Genomic DNA, 16,429 nt, shown 5'->3' with positions numbered 1-16,429 from the left:
CTACCATTGCCATATGTCTATATTATGTAGTGTAAGTACTGTAGTCTAGGGCCAATTTTTAGAGGGAGCCAATTAACTTATCTGTATGTTTTTGGAATGTGGGAGGAAACCGGAGTGCCCGGAGGAAACCCACGCATACATGAAGAGAACATACAAACTCTTTGCAGATAGTGCCCTGGCTGGGATTCGAACCAGGGACTCAGAGCTGCAAGGCGAGAGAGCTAACCACTACGCCACCGTGCGGCTACCTATGCCAAGAATCCAGTGTATATACAGCAGACCCCATTCCCCCTCTTCCACAAGAGATCTAGCCTGATTAATTACAATGGTCTATGTTTTCATTCAAGGGTGTGATGTCATTTCATCAGAGAGTGTATTATGAGCCAGTATTTCCCTTGTTGTAACCCTCTTTCTACAATTGTTGGCATGTGTCCAGATTGGGGATGGCTCCTGATTTGAGGTCAAGAATGATATTTTGTAGGTTTGCTGTATTTTGGTTGTGATGCAGACCTCCTTATTATGGACGTTGCTACAGTATTTGTGCTTTTCTGCATGTCACTGCACAGCCTAATCCAGTCACAGGCTTTTCAGGGCAAAACAACAGGCCTTTAAAGAGTACTATCTATTTTTTTTTTTATTTAACTCAGCAAGTCAAGTTTATTTGGCGATAGAGGAAATAAAAAAAAAAAAACAGGAACAGCTAATACAAGACTGATTACAGCTTAATTATAAATGTTGGACAATGGAGAAAGTGGTTACAGCAAATCAGAGCCTTATAAAGAAGCTAATCAAACTGGTTCACATGCTTCTCCATTAATCTTCACAAAGATGATAACACTAGGTAGAGGTTAGTCACTGACAAAAACAGAAGCTCAGGAATCATCTGGTCTTATGCTAGGTACATATGATGCAATTTTCTGACAGATTCACTGTCAGATCGATTATTTTTAACATGTCCGATCTGATTTCTGATCAATTTTTCGAACGATTTTTCATAGCTGTGAATGAAAAATAGTTTCAAAAATCGATCGGAAATCAGATCGGACTTGTTGGAAATAATTGATCTCACAGTAATTCGGTCAGAAAATTGCATCATGTGTACCTAGCATTATGCTAGGTACACACAATGAGATTTTCTGGCAGAGTTACTGTCAGATCGATTATTTTCAAAATGTCTGATCTGATTTCCAATCGATTCTCTGTAGAAGAGAGCAGAAAATGGATTGGTAAAATCTATCAGAAATCAGACAGGACATGTTGGAAATAATCGATCTGACAGCAGACAAACTGCTACTGTGATAATCGCAGTGCTCTTGAGATTGGCAAAATTCATGTGCTTCGAAAATCGGCTTGCAGTGTGGAAGGTGTATATGTAGCTGAATTCAACATAGAAAATGAGGTTTTTAACCTTTTAGCACTTAAAGTGGAACTGTAAATTCATTAAAAAACAAAAACAAAAAAAAAAACAGCTTCACTTACCTGGGGCTTCCCCAGGCTCCCAGCATCCGTCCTGTCCGGCACCGGACCTGCATGAGTCTTCGTTCTCCTGCCCAAGCTAGTTTCGTTACCGCCGACTTGCAAGTCGATGGCAACTGCGCCTGCGTGCCCAGGCAACGCAAAGCTTTCTTCGCGTTCCAGCCCGCAATAGCATCCTGCGCTATAGTGGGCGGGAACACGAAGAAAGCTTTGCGTTGCACGGGGCACGCAGACGCACTTGCCGTCGACGACAGTAACAAAACCAGCTGGTGTGGGAGAACGGAGGCTCGTGCAGGACCGGCGCGGGACAACACGGCTGCTGGGAGCCTGGGGAAGCCCCAGGTAAGTGAAACTGTTTTTTTTTAATAAATGTACACTTCCGCTTTAAAACGAGATGCCTGACAGCCTCAGTAGGGATAACTCAAACAAGTGTGTGGGAGTAAGGAGTTAAAATATTTACCTGCTCCGGACGACGTCTTCTCTTCCTCCACCTGAACGCTCGGCAGGTCTTCTGTGTCCTGGTCACTTCCAATCACGACATTACATGTGATCGGGATCCAGTAGACTGTATCAGCAGGGCAGCACCACCCCGTGATGGAAGAGAGTCTTCCAGCTGTCCGGACAGGTATGTATGAGCGCTCCCTCCCGCTTCCCTAATCTACCACCGCATATGAAGCCGAGCCTGCCAGGCTGGGGAAGGCACACTTCCCCAGCGGCAGGAAAAATTTGGCCCTGCAGCCAAATAAAGTTTTACTTTACTTTATTTGGCTGCTAAACGGTCAAAGTGTACCGGAGATGGGGAATTAAGCAAAAAATATATATACCTGGGGCTTCCTTAAACCCCCTTGCCATCCTCCAACTCCTCGTTGATCCGCAACTGGCCCCAGAGCAGGTGTAGCCCCGCCGCTAGTGCTCCCTCACTGCGCTCCCGTCATTGGGAGCGTTGAGGCGCAGAACGGGCGACGTGAGCGCACACAGCCGCGCTGCGCATGTGAAGTTGGCTATGGAGCCAATTACGGAAGAATGAGGAGGCGGAGGAGGATGACGTGGAAGCAATAAGCCTGGAGGGGGCTGGAGGAGGTCCCAGGTATGTATATTTTTTTGCTTAATTCCCCATCTCAGGTTTCCTTCAAAGTTCTCCCTATATGTACATGGCCTTTGATATCTTTGCCAGTACAAACTTCTCTGCATATTGTGCAATTGAATCACTTGAACAGGAATTACTTTTTTATATTTTGTCACAGTGAGAAGTAAAGGGGTCATTTTGGTTGCAGTTTCATACTTTTGCTAGAAAGAATAACCAATAAGCCATGACATAATGAAACACAACATAAAACATTGCAGTTCTTAGTAGAGATCAGCTGCTTATTAAATCTAATTAACAAGACATTTTCACTGCTCCACAATGAAGGCATAGCAAACACTTGTAAGTTATGGAAGGCCAATGCTTCTACAAACTTGATTCAACATTACATATATTGATTTTATTAAATGGAGTTCCTTTTTAATGCTTTTAAAATTATTAAATTGTGTTTTTAGGTTTGGAAATCTGCTTCAACGCCTTACACATATGCCCAGTTCATTTTGATCGATGAATTGTTGTTCAATCATTACGATGACATTTAAAAAAAGGAGTACTACACCGGCATGCTGTTTGGCTGTAGCTTAGCAGCGTGTACTGTGCAGATAAATAGACAGGTGGCGAATGAGGAACAAAAGAAGACAGTGTAGTAATTTGTCATATAGCAAGCACCTGTCGTGGATTGGTAGTATTGTATTGTCAACAAAGCAGCAGGCTCTAATATTCCCAGACAGCTCTGTCTGCTTTTCCCCTTTGCAGCCTGACCAGCATGATGATAGCCAAGCAAGCAACAGCAGCTGAATACACACATAGAGCTTGCTGTTAACTCAATCAGCTGCTTCACTCCAAGTGACCACATTTTAAAAATTATTTTTTTTAGCTGCAGAATCATTATTTGACCCACAGTTTCTATTTCCTAATTGCATTTCACGTACTATATAAATCTTTTTACAAGTTTATGGCTGTACAAGAGTACATGAATAGTATTGCTTAATTAAAATAGTATTGCTAGTATTAAAATGCTTGCTTTTTACAACTCCTTAGTATATACAATATATAAATCACATGAGGTATTTAAAAGATAGAGCACAGCAGACTAAATACAGTAGTTAAGTATAATCGGTACATTACTTTTGAGACCTATTTGTGCAAATAATGTGCTCTGCAATTTGAAGACAAAGCCGCAGAGAAGAAATGGTGGCAATAAAAGCATGACATACCTCACCAGAGGGTTCCCATTGTACAGTATATAAATACCAGCTTCTTTATTCCCATAGATCTGATTGCTGCGGATGCTGCCTTTCCCGTTGCCTAGGACCACAATGCCAGAGCGAAGGCCGCTGTGGATTCTGTTACACTGCCAGATGCATTATGCAGAAGAAGAAGAAGGAACACACAAATGCTTTTAGAACCCGCAGAAAATTACCCCAACCTTTTACATAGGGTAGGTTATTTTACACTAAGTAAATCAGGAAATCTGCAGGCATAACTCTAAAATGTACCATTCAGTGTTCATGAAAACAGTAAAGTGTTAGCGTGCTTTCATCTAAGTGTTTTATAAAATAACTAAAAATGAGGCCCTGATCATTCATGGTGTGTACGGTACTCATCTTACCGATTTTGCTTATGTTTTTTTTAAACATCCTTTTATTGATGCAACATGAAAATGTAACATACATGAGATGCATTGCATGATAAAACCCATCATTGCCATTCACATTGCATATATAAGATCAGTCAAATACAAATTCATTCCTCTTGCATATCTTCTAGAGTTCATAGAACAAAACCAGAAGAGTAGATTAGAAGAGTAGAGTAGTAGTAGAAGAGTAGATTAGTAGCCTCCGGAGCGCACGGTCTCCCTAGGTGTTCACAAATTCACTCCATACACCATGGCAGTGGTATCCTGATGTTATGGAAAAGGGGTGGCGGCGCAGCCTGTCTTAGATGGTCTCATCTTACCACATCACTCCCCTACCCCAGGTCCCTAGCTAGTGTTTTAGCATCCCCCCCAGGAATTACATTCCTATGAAACCCCAGGGACGGGGCACTCCAGGTATGCAACAGCACAACCATCTTTTGTACAAAGTTACAATTCAACATAACCAACTGAAAAACAAGCCACTCTCCCAGTCCCAAGAGATCGAGAGAGATGGGCGGACGAGCATGTGCAGTAGTCCACAACCGCAGCTGTGGTCAGGGATCTTTTGGAAGGACCTGATAGACTGCTAGGGACTGAGAGAAGCTCCAGGTCAGTAAATCTAATCGCTACATTCAGACATCAGATCAAATTATTTACTATAGTGGTCCTTTAATATCGCTTTGCCCGTAGATATCCTCGCAAAGCCATTGAAACAACAACAAATATTCCGAATTCCAATTTTAATCTAGTGCACAATTGCAGACGCAAACATGAGAACACGTATTGTTTGTCAGTCATAACTCTGGATCAGAGGAGACCAAAACAGTGTGTTCACAGAGAAGTCAAGAGATCTCTGGGGACTTACAGGCGCTACCTGAGGGACAGTCAGTCACACAACTGATCTACCCCCCCCCCCCCCCTCCACCCTTTTCCAATTTCCACATAGTCAACATTTGTCTTCAATATCTGGAAATTACTTGAAGCATTCAAGGTGATTTTGTTAGATACCATGAAGATTCATTTTCTCTCATGTGAGCATGGAGGTAGCCATATTCAGATCACCAAAATCTCTTCACATGTTTGAAACCGATGTTACATAAAGTTATGAATCCTCAGGCTCCCCTCCCAATGTGCATGTGCCTCAGTCCGCCAAGCTGCATGCTCAGAATACTGAGTCATAGAATTAGAATAGTTACGCTATATGTATGCAGATCAGGTGCGTCACTAGAAGAGATCTTAGCAGGGGCGTCCTGATCCTTCTGCTAGACTAAATAGTCCCACTCAGGATAATGCAGAATAGCAGCACAGGGGAGTGACCTTCTGCATGGCAAGGCTATCTCAAAATGACAGTTCCAGGTGATGCAGAGGGACATGTGCTGAAGCCCCAACACCTTCATTATAGTCCTGCCTGACGGCTGGAGGCAGATTGACTGGCTGCACTGAAGATGCAAGGAGTCAGGCTGCTGAGTATCTGTCTTTTTCTGTTACAGGTGCCCACCACTGATAACTGATTGGGGACACACTGCACATTGTGAGGGAGCTCTGCCTAATTCTTTTTCTGGAGGGAACACTGCAGCATGATGATGAAGGATTGGGGGGGGGAGTAATGGGGTGGGGATGAATTCTGTCCGAGGCCTGGGACCCATTAACAGCGCTTTTCTAAGCATTTGTGATTTGAAAAGCTCTGCTATGGGTGTGATACCACATGAGGGATGTGATTTCTTAAAAATCCCCCATAGCATTACATTAGCAAGAGCTTTTCAAATCACAAGCATTTAGAAAAGTGCTGCTAGTGGGTCCCAGGACTAATAATGTTTCGGGATGGGGGGGGTTGATTCTGCTTGACCCCCAGGGGTTTATACCCCCCTAGCGACCAGACAATCTTTTACAATTCAGCACTTCACAACTTTAACGGTTTATTGCTCGGTTATACAACTTAGCACCCAAATGAATTGTACCTCCTTTTCTTCCCACTAATAGATCTTTCTTTTGGTGATATTTGATTGCTTCTGCTATTTTTATTTTTTGTTTTATTAATCAAAAAAGACCTTTATTTTTTGTAAAAAAAATATATTTTTTATTTCCCTTCCCACTAAACTGGCCTTAGACTAAGATACATACACTACACCAATCATACATAGACAAATGCCTGTGATAGGGGTTAGATTGTGAGCACCTCGGAGGGACAGTTAAGTGACAAGACTATCCTCTGTACAGTGCTGAGTAAGATGGCAGCGCTATATAAATGTTATTTTGTTAATAAATAAATAAAAAACAGCCTACCAGTGCTGATCGCTCCTGCAATGCATTGTGGGATGTGTAGTTCCTCAACAGCTGGAGGGCCAAGTTTGCCCATGCCTACTTTAGCCTATGGGACCCAAGATGGCCCCTACAGGAACAGACATCTCTGGATTTCACTAATGTTTTAAATTCTTAATGAAAACGTGGACAGTGCAATACATCTGTTAAGCAGAGCAAGTAATTATCTACTTGCTTATGTATTTCATTTCATGGCAATGTATGGCTAATAATTGCTCTTTAAAATTCATAGTTTTAGTTGTCCCCTGTTAAGTAGTAGGTCAAATGTTATTATATTATGGTCACTATTTCCCAAATGTTCTCGAATTTGCACATTTGCACATTAGATATGCATATAGCGTCTGGTCTATTTGATATGACCAAATCAAGCAGAGCATCTCCCCATGTTGAAATAGTACATTCACAATGACACATTGGCAGAGCGGTACAATTGAATCTATTGGGAGTAAAATGAGGCATGCAGTGCAGTACCGTCTAATGTGTGCATTAATAGCTAGAGTGAAGCATACTTTATATGTACTGCATGCTTCAATAAATGTGTTGCATCAAAGGCATAACACGAGATGCGGCTCTTCCCTTCTGTTGCAGTACAGGCTTTTGTTTTGCAGGCTATGCACCACAACGTGTCACTATGAACATGTTTTTGTTTATGTTAAAGAGAGAACTTTGCCAAAATATGTTTGAGGACTGGGGGGGGGGGAGTTGGCTATGCCTAATTACGGCTTCAGATTCAAGGTAGGGGCTCAGGAATTGCTTCTGCCAAACACTGCATGTGGCAAAAGGAAGGCAGTGAGGGGAGCATCACATATTAGCGGGGTGAGGGAAGACCAAAAATGGCCCTAGTTAGATGAGCAAGTCAAATCAAGGGAGGGGGCGGCATTGGATGCATGGGTCGTATTTTGGGGACCACTAACTTAATAGATCAAAGGAAAATAAGAGAGTTTGCTTTTAGAGGGAACTCACATATTGATTCAGTAGCATAGAGGTCTGAAATTACTGTACATTCTGATACAGAGGAAGCCTTTCACTATGAACATTGTCATCATAGACTTTTCCTACTACTTCCCTAGAATAGGACAGTTTTGCTATCAAAAATACCATAAAACTACATTCAGATTTATAATTCAAGTGCTTTTAAGACTCCACTTGGACAGTGAAGAGTCTCCAACCTGAAAGCACGGCATACCAGTATTGCAGGGTTGGCTCCTTTGCGCACATCCACTCCTGCTTCTGTGTTTGAATGGATGTTGTTGTCAGCTATGAGACCTCCGGCTGCCAAACGCAGAAAAACTCCCGATGCTTTGCAATGACAAATTTCATTCTTTAGCATTACAACCTGTGGATAAATACTGGCAATTAATCATTAATACACAGACAACACTACATGGTGCAAAAGAGCATAACCATATAAATACTTGAACCCCCCCCCCCCCCCCCACCCCTTCAAGCTAGCCCTCAAAACACATTGCTTTAACATGGCCTACCCACCATCTACCACACTTAACTCTCTCAGCTGAGCACCTTTTCCACAGCCCTACCTTATGTGTCCCCCCCACCCTTCAGATTGTAAGCCTTTGGTAGGGGTCTCTACCCTTCCTTAGTGTGTCCTTCTTGATCTTGCAACCCCACCAATGTCACCCTTCTCGTGGACTAACTCAGACTTGATTTTCTGGGTCTCTGTACAATCACATGATCATGCATCTTATACCGTCTGCACATATAACCTTGTGCTCTGTTGTATACGTGTTAGCTACCTCTCTGTCTGTCACCCACTGTTTACATTGTATGTATCCCTAATTATTGTCCAGCGCTGCGTAATATGTTGGCACTTTATAAATACAATAAATAATAACAACACTTTAACTGCCGTGCTCATTATGAGCGATTTTGCAGTGATTTACCATTTGCAAAGCCCTGCAACAGTGGAAGCCTACGAGGGGCACAATCAAACTGCCTGCAGCATTTTTGGAGCGATCAAGATTAGTATGCCACATTTATGACTTTTCTGATTTCAAGTCTATACCTTATCAACTATATAGAGAGATGAAAAAGTAACCAGCGAAAAAAAGAGGAGGGAAACCAGAAACAAAGAGAAAGAGAGATAAAATGAAAGAGAGGGAGTGAAAAAAAAAAAAAAAAGGCAAAAGGGAGAGAGGAGCAAGAAGGAAGAGAGAGAGAGAGAGAGAGAGAGAGAGAGAGAGAGAGAGAGAGAGAGAGAGAGAGAGAGAGAGAGAGAGAGAGAGAGAGAGAGAGGAGAGAGAGAGAGAAAGGAGAGAGAGAGAGAGAGAGAGAGAGAGAGAGAGAGAAACTGAGAAGGGGGGGGGGGGGGGGGGGGTGAGAGAGAACACAGAGGGCTTGATTCACTAAACCGTGATAACTGCGCGTTAGCATTTTAGCGTGCATTTTCGTGCACAATCTAAAATGTTTACGTGCAATCACGGATATTTTCACACAAAAATTTGCTATTGCGTGCGAAAATGCTAGCGCGCCCATGATATGAGTTATCACGCTTCAGTGAATCAAGCTGAGAGAGAGAGAGAGAGAGAGAGAGAGAGAGAGAGAGAGAGAGAGAGAGAATGAGAATACGGAAAAAAAAAACCTGCAGATTAAAAATGGAAGGACAATTTATGGAGAAATATTTGGAATTGCAAAATATGGATTCAGTGCATGCATTCTAAGAATGTTTTAAGCATTCAAACCCATGGCTGGCGAAAATGCAAATGCCTGGATAACTGGTAGAACACTATCTGGCAAGTTAAAATAACTTACATTACTATTTTGTATACACCGAACTGCATAGGTCAAGTTCCTGAAAATACATCCTTCCAGCCTGGCTTGTCCTTGAGAGCAGATGAAGACTCCGCCCTTGCCATCTCTGAAAAGGCACTTCCGTACAAGACATCCTTGTATCGTGCTGGCAATATGCTGAAGTTCTTTGTCTTTTTGCAACTCTTGTTGCAAGCTTTTCAAAGCCATATCACTTTGTAAAGTGAGAAGGCCACTGGTCTGTGGCTTGAAAAGAATAGATTTGGTCAACATATCACTTAGTCCATGGGACTGATAGGACAGTTTGTATACTGACTGATCATCATCCTCATTTTCACTGATTGTGCTCAGTTCACTATCACTGTAGTCTGTTTCCAATGTCATTGCTTCTCCTTCTTTGCCCATGTAAAAGTTACAGTTTAACTCAGTCTCCTTGTCATCCAGTATTTGGGGTTTGGAGTGAGAAAGTAACTGATTTTGGTCTCCATTCACAATGATCTCACATGTCCGTAAATTTCTACCAAGCGATCCATTGGCCACATGGTCTGTACTTCCAGTGTTTCCCAAAGTTGCCTCTGATGCACTGCACAGCATAGTACTTGACTTGGCAAATGCTGAAAGGTGTTTGCAAGACCAGTTTTTCTCACACGTTGGTGATCCTTCAACAGTCACTGAGGCATTGTCGCTATTAACAAATTCACAGTTCTCCACCACACTGACAGCCACATTGTGGAAATGTATGCTGGACTGATTAAAAGTGCAAAATTTAATCTGGCATGTTGCTGGTGCACGGATTTGCAGCTCAGTATTCTCAAAACTGCAGTTGTCAAATTGGACATAGCCTGTAGAAATCTAAACAGGCAGAAAATAGTGTAAAAAAGTATTAAAGCTTTATTTCACGGATTATTATTATTTCTCCCCAACAGACTGTTCCCTCTACCCTCCCAAACATAATGAAGGACCTCTTCTTTTCAAAAGTCATCTTATACTCACTTACAGTGGTCCTGAACTTCAGTGATCATGTGACCTTTCCGATTCCGTGAAGCTGCCCCCCATACAATCAGCACAAACAAAAATTCCATCATGTTTGGCAAGTGCTACGATTGTGACTATTTGTGCTGGAAAAGTTAAAATCTGTGCTGCTTTCATTTTGAAGATAATAGCACTTACTATTTCCAAAACAATACCATCACTCAGCCCCCATACACCAACAACAACCTACAGACATGAAACTGGTATGGATGGGTAGTGTTGTGCATGTGCTGAAAAAATCATCTTTCTATCTTTTAGTGTTTTAAAGATATTCACGTTTTTTTATAAAGGTCAAAAGTTCACTCAGCCTTTGCGATGCTGTAGGGGGGCTAAGTGAACCAAGTATGATGGAATTTTTATTTGTGCTGATTGTAGGAGGGCCAGCTTCATGGAGCCGACCTTTCCCCCTCCAAGTAGACTTCTTGGCTCTTCATCACTTCTCACTCCTCTTCCCTATCTGGATTATACCCTTCTTGGGCTGCCCTCCTTCCATAGAAAGCAATGGTAGGAAAGGTTGTGTTCAGAGGGGGAGAAACTGCATGTGTTGTGAAGATGGTCTTTTGAGAAGCCACCCATATAGAAGAACAAGTAAACTGTCTGAATGAGTGTGAATTATTCTGAAGGAACTATTAAAGAAAGATTCTCCTCAGTGTATCCCAAGGAATCCTCGGTCTCTATTCTCGGCTCTTCGTTCATCTCAAATGCCACACTCAATTGCTGCAGTGTCCCATAGCATATTAGATCACATATTATCAAAGGTTTACTTGGTGACTGAAAAGGTGACAACAGTTGGCATGATAATTCATAAATAGAAGGAACACAAAATAACTGTCAATCTCACTCGGCCTGGGGCCACATGCAAGATCTCACCTCATGGAGTTGCAATGATCATGAGAACGGTGACGAAGCAGCCCAGAACTACACTCAGGGAACTTGTCAATTAACTCAGGGCAGCTAGGACAAGAGTTACCAAGAAAACAATTGATAACACACTGCGGCATGAAGAACTCAAATCTTGCAGAACGTGCAAGGTCCCTCTGCTCAAGACAGCACATGTACAGACCCATCTGCAGTTTGCCAATGCACATCTGAATAATTCAGGGGAGAGCTAGGTGAAAGTGCTGTAGTAAGATTAGCTCAAAATTGAGCTCTTTGGCATCAACTCTACTCACTGTGTTTGGAGGAGGATGAATGTTGCCTATGACCACAAGAACACCATCCCCACCATCAAACATGGAGGTGGATACATCATGCTTTGTGGGTGTTTTTCTGCTAAGGGGACAGTACATCTTCACCGCATTGAAGGGAGAATGGGTGGGGTCAAGTATCTTTGGTGAGCTCCTTCTTCCCACAGCAAGGGCATTGAAAATGGTTGAAGATGAAGATGGGTATTCAAGAATGACAATCACCAAAAACACATGGCTAGGCCAAGAAAGGAGTTGCTCAAAAAGAAGCACATGAGGGTCCTGGAGAAGCCTAGCCAGTCTCCAGACCTTAATCTAATCGAAAATCTGTGGGTTGCCAAACATCAGCCTCAAAAACTTACAGACTTGTAGAAGATGAAGAAATGTCTGACCTATGTGATTGCCAACAAGGGTTCTGCCCCAGAGTACGAAATCATCTTTTGATAGGGGATACAATGCTTATTTCCCTCATTACAATGCACATCAAGCTCTAAAATTGGGGCACGGGGTTTGAGGGTTCCTTTGTTGTTATTCTGTCTCTCACAGCTACAATAACTTTACAATTATACATTGGTCTTGTCATGGTCAGAAAACAAGGAAAGTCAGCATTGGCTCTAATACTTCTTTCCCTCACAGCATTGAATGCCGTGGAGAGGTATTCAAAACTTTTGGGAAGTTTATTGCTATTTATATCTCCACAGCATAATAACTTTTGTTTCTGTCTCTGTCAGTCTGTGAGAGACGTCTCCACTTCCCATCTAAACAAGAAGTGATAAAAAGTCTTCCAGATGGGGATATTATAGCAATAAAAATCTAAAGTGAGGTTTTAAAAAAATATTAAACTTTTGTTTCTGGAACTGTGGTTTAAATTTGTTTTAGTTGTTTAAAATGTGCTGGTTTGTGTTTTCCTACACCCTCTATTCAGAAAGACAATTCTGGGAATTGAGAAGATACAACCAAAAGTACTGCACATCATCTGGAGGACTGACAGTTAACAGCATGCAGATAAGTATTCTGGCACAGATTTGAACAGGGACTCTGGCGCTGCAGGCAAGATTGCAAACCACTACTCCACCACACTGCCCAATCTTAGATTTTACCAGTAATCCCCCGATTCTTTTCAAGAACCCTCCATGCACGCACCCACTCTCATTTCCTTCCCTACTGTTGTAAGCACAGAAGGTGGCAGTTGTAAGTTCACAACGTGCATACTTACAACTGCCGAGTAGATATATAGATTTCTGTCTGGGTTCATAATGCAAAGATTTTTCAACAATTACTGTTGTATGTGGCAACAATTACTCAGACAGGAAGAGAGGAAGTGTGCTAAATCGGGGCCCAGACAGCAATAAAAAACCTAATATGAATATTTGCTTTCTACCATCAAACTAATATAAAAATGTTGGTACCTGTTAAGGTTAATCCACAACAAAGGCGTTAAGGGAAAATGATGTCAATCAAGTGCCAGACAACACAAACCTGAAATTGATTCGAATCTATCCCCACCTTAACCAAAAATATAACCATGTTTTTACTGTTGTTTCAACTGAATACCAGACAAATAATGATAATGATATTGATGAATGAATGCTACTACTGACCCTGTAGTTGAGATGGTAAAAGTGTGGAAAATTCCAGTGTAGCTAGAGTTCTGTGAAAATAGTTCAAGTAAGTTATCGGAGATAATTACTGTATTTCTGTGGGTTACTGAGGGCTTGTTCACTAATGTTTATAGGGGGCAGACAGCATGCATAGGTTAGCAAGCCTTGCGCAAATAGAGTAACTTGCGTTATGCACACAGTGTAGATATTTGAGGTTTAACATGGGTTTATGACTTGGTTGCACATTCTCTGTAACATTTAGTGAATTAGGGTCAAAGTGAGAGAGCAACAAGTTTTTTCAAGCGCTAGAACATGTAGATGGCATTAAAATGCTATACATTTTTCAAAGCCATAGATAAGCATACAAAAATACAAAGTAAAAAAATGTACAGTATAAATATATTGTCTCATATTATACCTCGATAAAATTGAACTTACCTTGTACATTACTGGTGTGAACCAAGATGGCATGAACACCAAGTTGCATAGGCGAGATGTTGGACACTGATGGTCAAAGCAAACAAGTAATGCCACATCACCAAGCTTTCCTTGGCCCATGATCTCTACAGGGTTTCTTAGAACTACTTCAGCTTGTTCTTCATACACACCTGGCTGGAGCATGATACGGTCATAAACATTAGCCGAGGCTAGAGCTGCCCTAAGGGTCTCGTATTCACAGCCATTACCAACATAAAGGACTCTACGATCCTTCTTCCTCCTAAAGAGGTATAAACAATTTGAGGACTCAAGATCTTGAGCATTCTTAGCCCAGATTTTTGATGCTACATAATGCTGCTTGAAAGCCTCTCTCCAGGATTTTGGCTCTACTTCGGGCCTAATAGGCCAGTTAGGATGCCTGCACTCCACACATCCCAGGCAAAGCTGGCGCCATCTTGTATTGTCCAGGCTTATTATGAGGTCATACCAAGATCGACAGACTAAGCCACACCGCCCAAGGTCCCGCAAAGGCAAGTAGGCTAAAATCAGGCGCCACAGTTCAAGAGGTAGACCACCAGTCTCCATGATATCCTAAAAATTAAAAGGCCAGAAATCAGGCAAATTACATAAGAGAAAAAAAGATAAGACTTCTATACCTAGGATTTGCCAAATCAAATGGGGTTTAGAAATGAAGCAGCATTAACTAGATGGCATGAACAGGAATTAAAAACAATAAAAAAAAAAAAAAAAAAGACAAATCTGTCAAGTGCTGCCAGTCCATGTAGAGTTATAGTCTGTAGAGTTGGTGTCTAATATTCTGTATAATGTACCTATAGCATAACCTCTGAGAAACAATGATAAATATTTCTTTACATTTTGCCATAGGTATAGTAAAACAAATAAACTACACAGCTACGGAGAAATTAGGAAACAAACCAAAATGGTTTTTCATAATTATGTTACCTTTCTTAAAGCTTTATGTTTGTTGTTCCTTTAGCTTTATGTTTGACTTTCATTTTCTTCATTTTCATTTTGAATTTTTCCATGCCAGTATCTCATTACACCTCCTAGCCAACAACAACAAGGAAACATGAGAATATTTTAAACACGTTGCTTTAGAAACAAGAGTAAAAGGATAAGACATGAAAAGCTAAAAATGTTTTTTTTCATTAAAAATATAATGCAGTCAGTTTGGCGTACTTTTGAATGCGGACATCTGAGTGAAGTGGCAAGTACTGAATATTGTTCTCCAAATGTGAATGTTGAGCTCCCTTGCACAGTATTTCAGCATGCACCCCCATATGAAAGTTCACAAAACCTAACCTTTGACACATTCCTGTATGAGTTTAATTAGATAAAAATGTTCAGCTTACATATCAATTATAACATTTTCTAAACCTCAAAACCTCATATTTGTTTCTGGGGTTCATACAAAGTAAACCATCAGAGCCCCTTTACAGCCCATTATACAATAATCTTTAGGACCCCACTACCTAGGGCCCATTACTGTATACCCCTGCATCCACCAAAACAACTGTCTGAAATATGTGCACTGCAAGCTGAGGCTCTACCACTATCCTTCATACTTTGCCCAACAAGAACATTCATTGCTGCCTAAAGCTTTGTACAGACTTCAGATAAATGTTATTTGTAACTTTCTTTTCTAATCACACAGTGTGAATGTATCCCCAGCCACTGTACAGGCGAGACACTTTTTTCAAACAGACCATTATGGAGCCTATTAAGAAAATCTGCAATAGTGGAAAATCTGCCCAGTAAAAGCCTCCCTAGTAATATTACTCGTAGAGTGCAATAAAAATGTAGCGGTCACATGAGATACTAAAAAAAAAATAAAATTAAGGAACTGCGTGCTCTTCATAATGTCATTGTGCATGTGTCCCCCATTAAAAAGACACTGGTCAGTTATGCTTCCCATGGGAGAGCTGTAAGGTAAATATCACTGCTAAACATTAGAAACATAAATGCTCATTTAATATCTGCTTAAACATAAACCTTGCTTACCCAGAAAACTTTTGGGATAATGTTCTGTGGACCCACGAGTCAAAAATGGAACCTCCTGGGAGACATGGAACCCAACAGAATGGGTGCAAAGGTAACACAGCTTAATAAAATAGAAACATCATGCCCACAGTCATGGTGTTATTGCCATGCTTTACTGCATCAGGGCAACATTGAGTCGGATAATGTGCATAAAGTACCAGTTGTTGTTATGCCCTAAATTACACATAAATAATACCACTGTATATTAACATCATTCAACAGGCCCTTGTTCAATACACTTTTTCTCCTAAGCTTCCTCCTGGTTGATTATTTTTCATCTTCTGTTTAAAATAACTTTTCAGCACTCAAAGTAAGTGAAAAAGTACTGTCAAAATTACTGTTTTATAATCGCTTGTCTGTTGCTCATTTGCTAGACATTTGCAATGTGCATGTGCATATGAGTGGATGGGAGCTGCGCCTGGATGCTGCATTTTTTACTGGGCAGTAACTAAACCATGTGTCAACCATTGACATGCTTGTGGTTGCAAATGCTCCCGTTCAACCTCAGCAATTGGGGTTTTAAGTAAACCGGAGATCCACCTGTCATAAGTGGCTCGCAGTAGCCCATGACTCAGCCAGTCATATGGACTTTAACAGGGGTTACAGCAGCATAACGGATGGGACCAGGAGGACACCGCAGGAGCTGACAGACTACAGGGGGTTGGAAGACGTCCCAGGTAAGTAAAAATCCTCTTGTTCCCCCTGTCTCAGGTACACTTTGCCATTTGTGTGAATTTGAACTTGATGGGCAGATGTCTTTTTTCAATCAAATTAAAGTGGACTCAAATTAAAAATACACGATTTCAGAAATAAAATCTATTTTCTAAAT

At 41.3% G+C, this 16,429-nt stretch overlaps 1 protein-coding gene across 3 annotated transcripts in view; it reads right to left on the bottom strand.

The window, feature by feature from the left end:
* Positions 1-16,429, bottom strand: part of FBXO10 (F-box protein 10) — a 91,524-nt gene that overhangs the window by 61,653 nt on the left and 13,442 nt on the right. For all 3 annotated transcript variants that reach the window (XM_068271301.1, XM_068271303.1, XM_068271302.1), the window contains 5 exons: positions 14,503-14,606; positions 13,540-14,130; positions 9,288-10,136; positions 7,705-7,854; positions 3,778-3,914 (listed from right to left, as the gene is read on the bottom strand). In XM_068271301.1, coding sequence (XP_068127402.1) covers positions 3,778-3,914; positions 7,705-7,854; positions 9,288-10,136; positions 13,540-14,124 — 1,721 coding nt within the window. In that variant the 5' untranslated portion in view covers positions 14,125-14,130; positions 14,503-14,606. The remainder of the gene's footprint in view (positions 1-3,777; positions 3,915-7,704; positions 7,855-9,287; positions 10,137-13,539; positions 14,131-14,502; positions 14,607-16,429) is intronic.

This window comes from Hyperolius riggenbachi, chromosome 1 (genome assembly GCF_040937935.1).
Source record: "Hyperolius riggenbachi isolate aHypRig1 chromosome 1, aHypRig1.pri, whole genome shotgun sequence".
NCBI classification, from domain to species: domain Eukaryota; kingdom Metazoa; phylum Chordata; class Amphibia; order Anura; family Hyperoliidae; genus Hyperolius; species Hyperolius riggenbachi.
The sequence above is the reverse complement of the archived record's forward strand: the minus strand, read 5'-3'. Positions and strand labels throughout refer to the sequence as shown.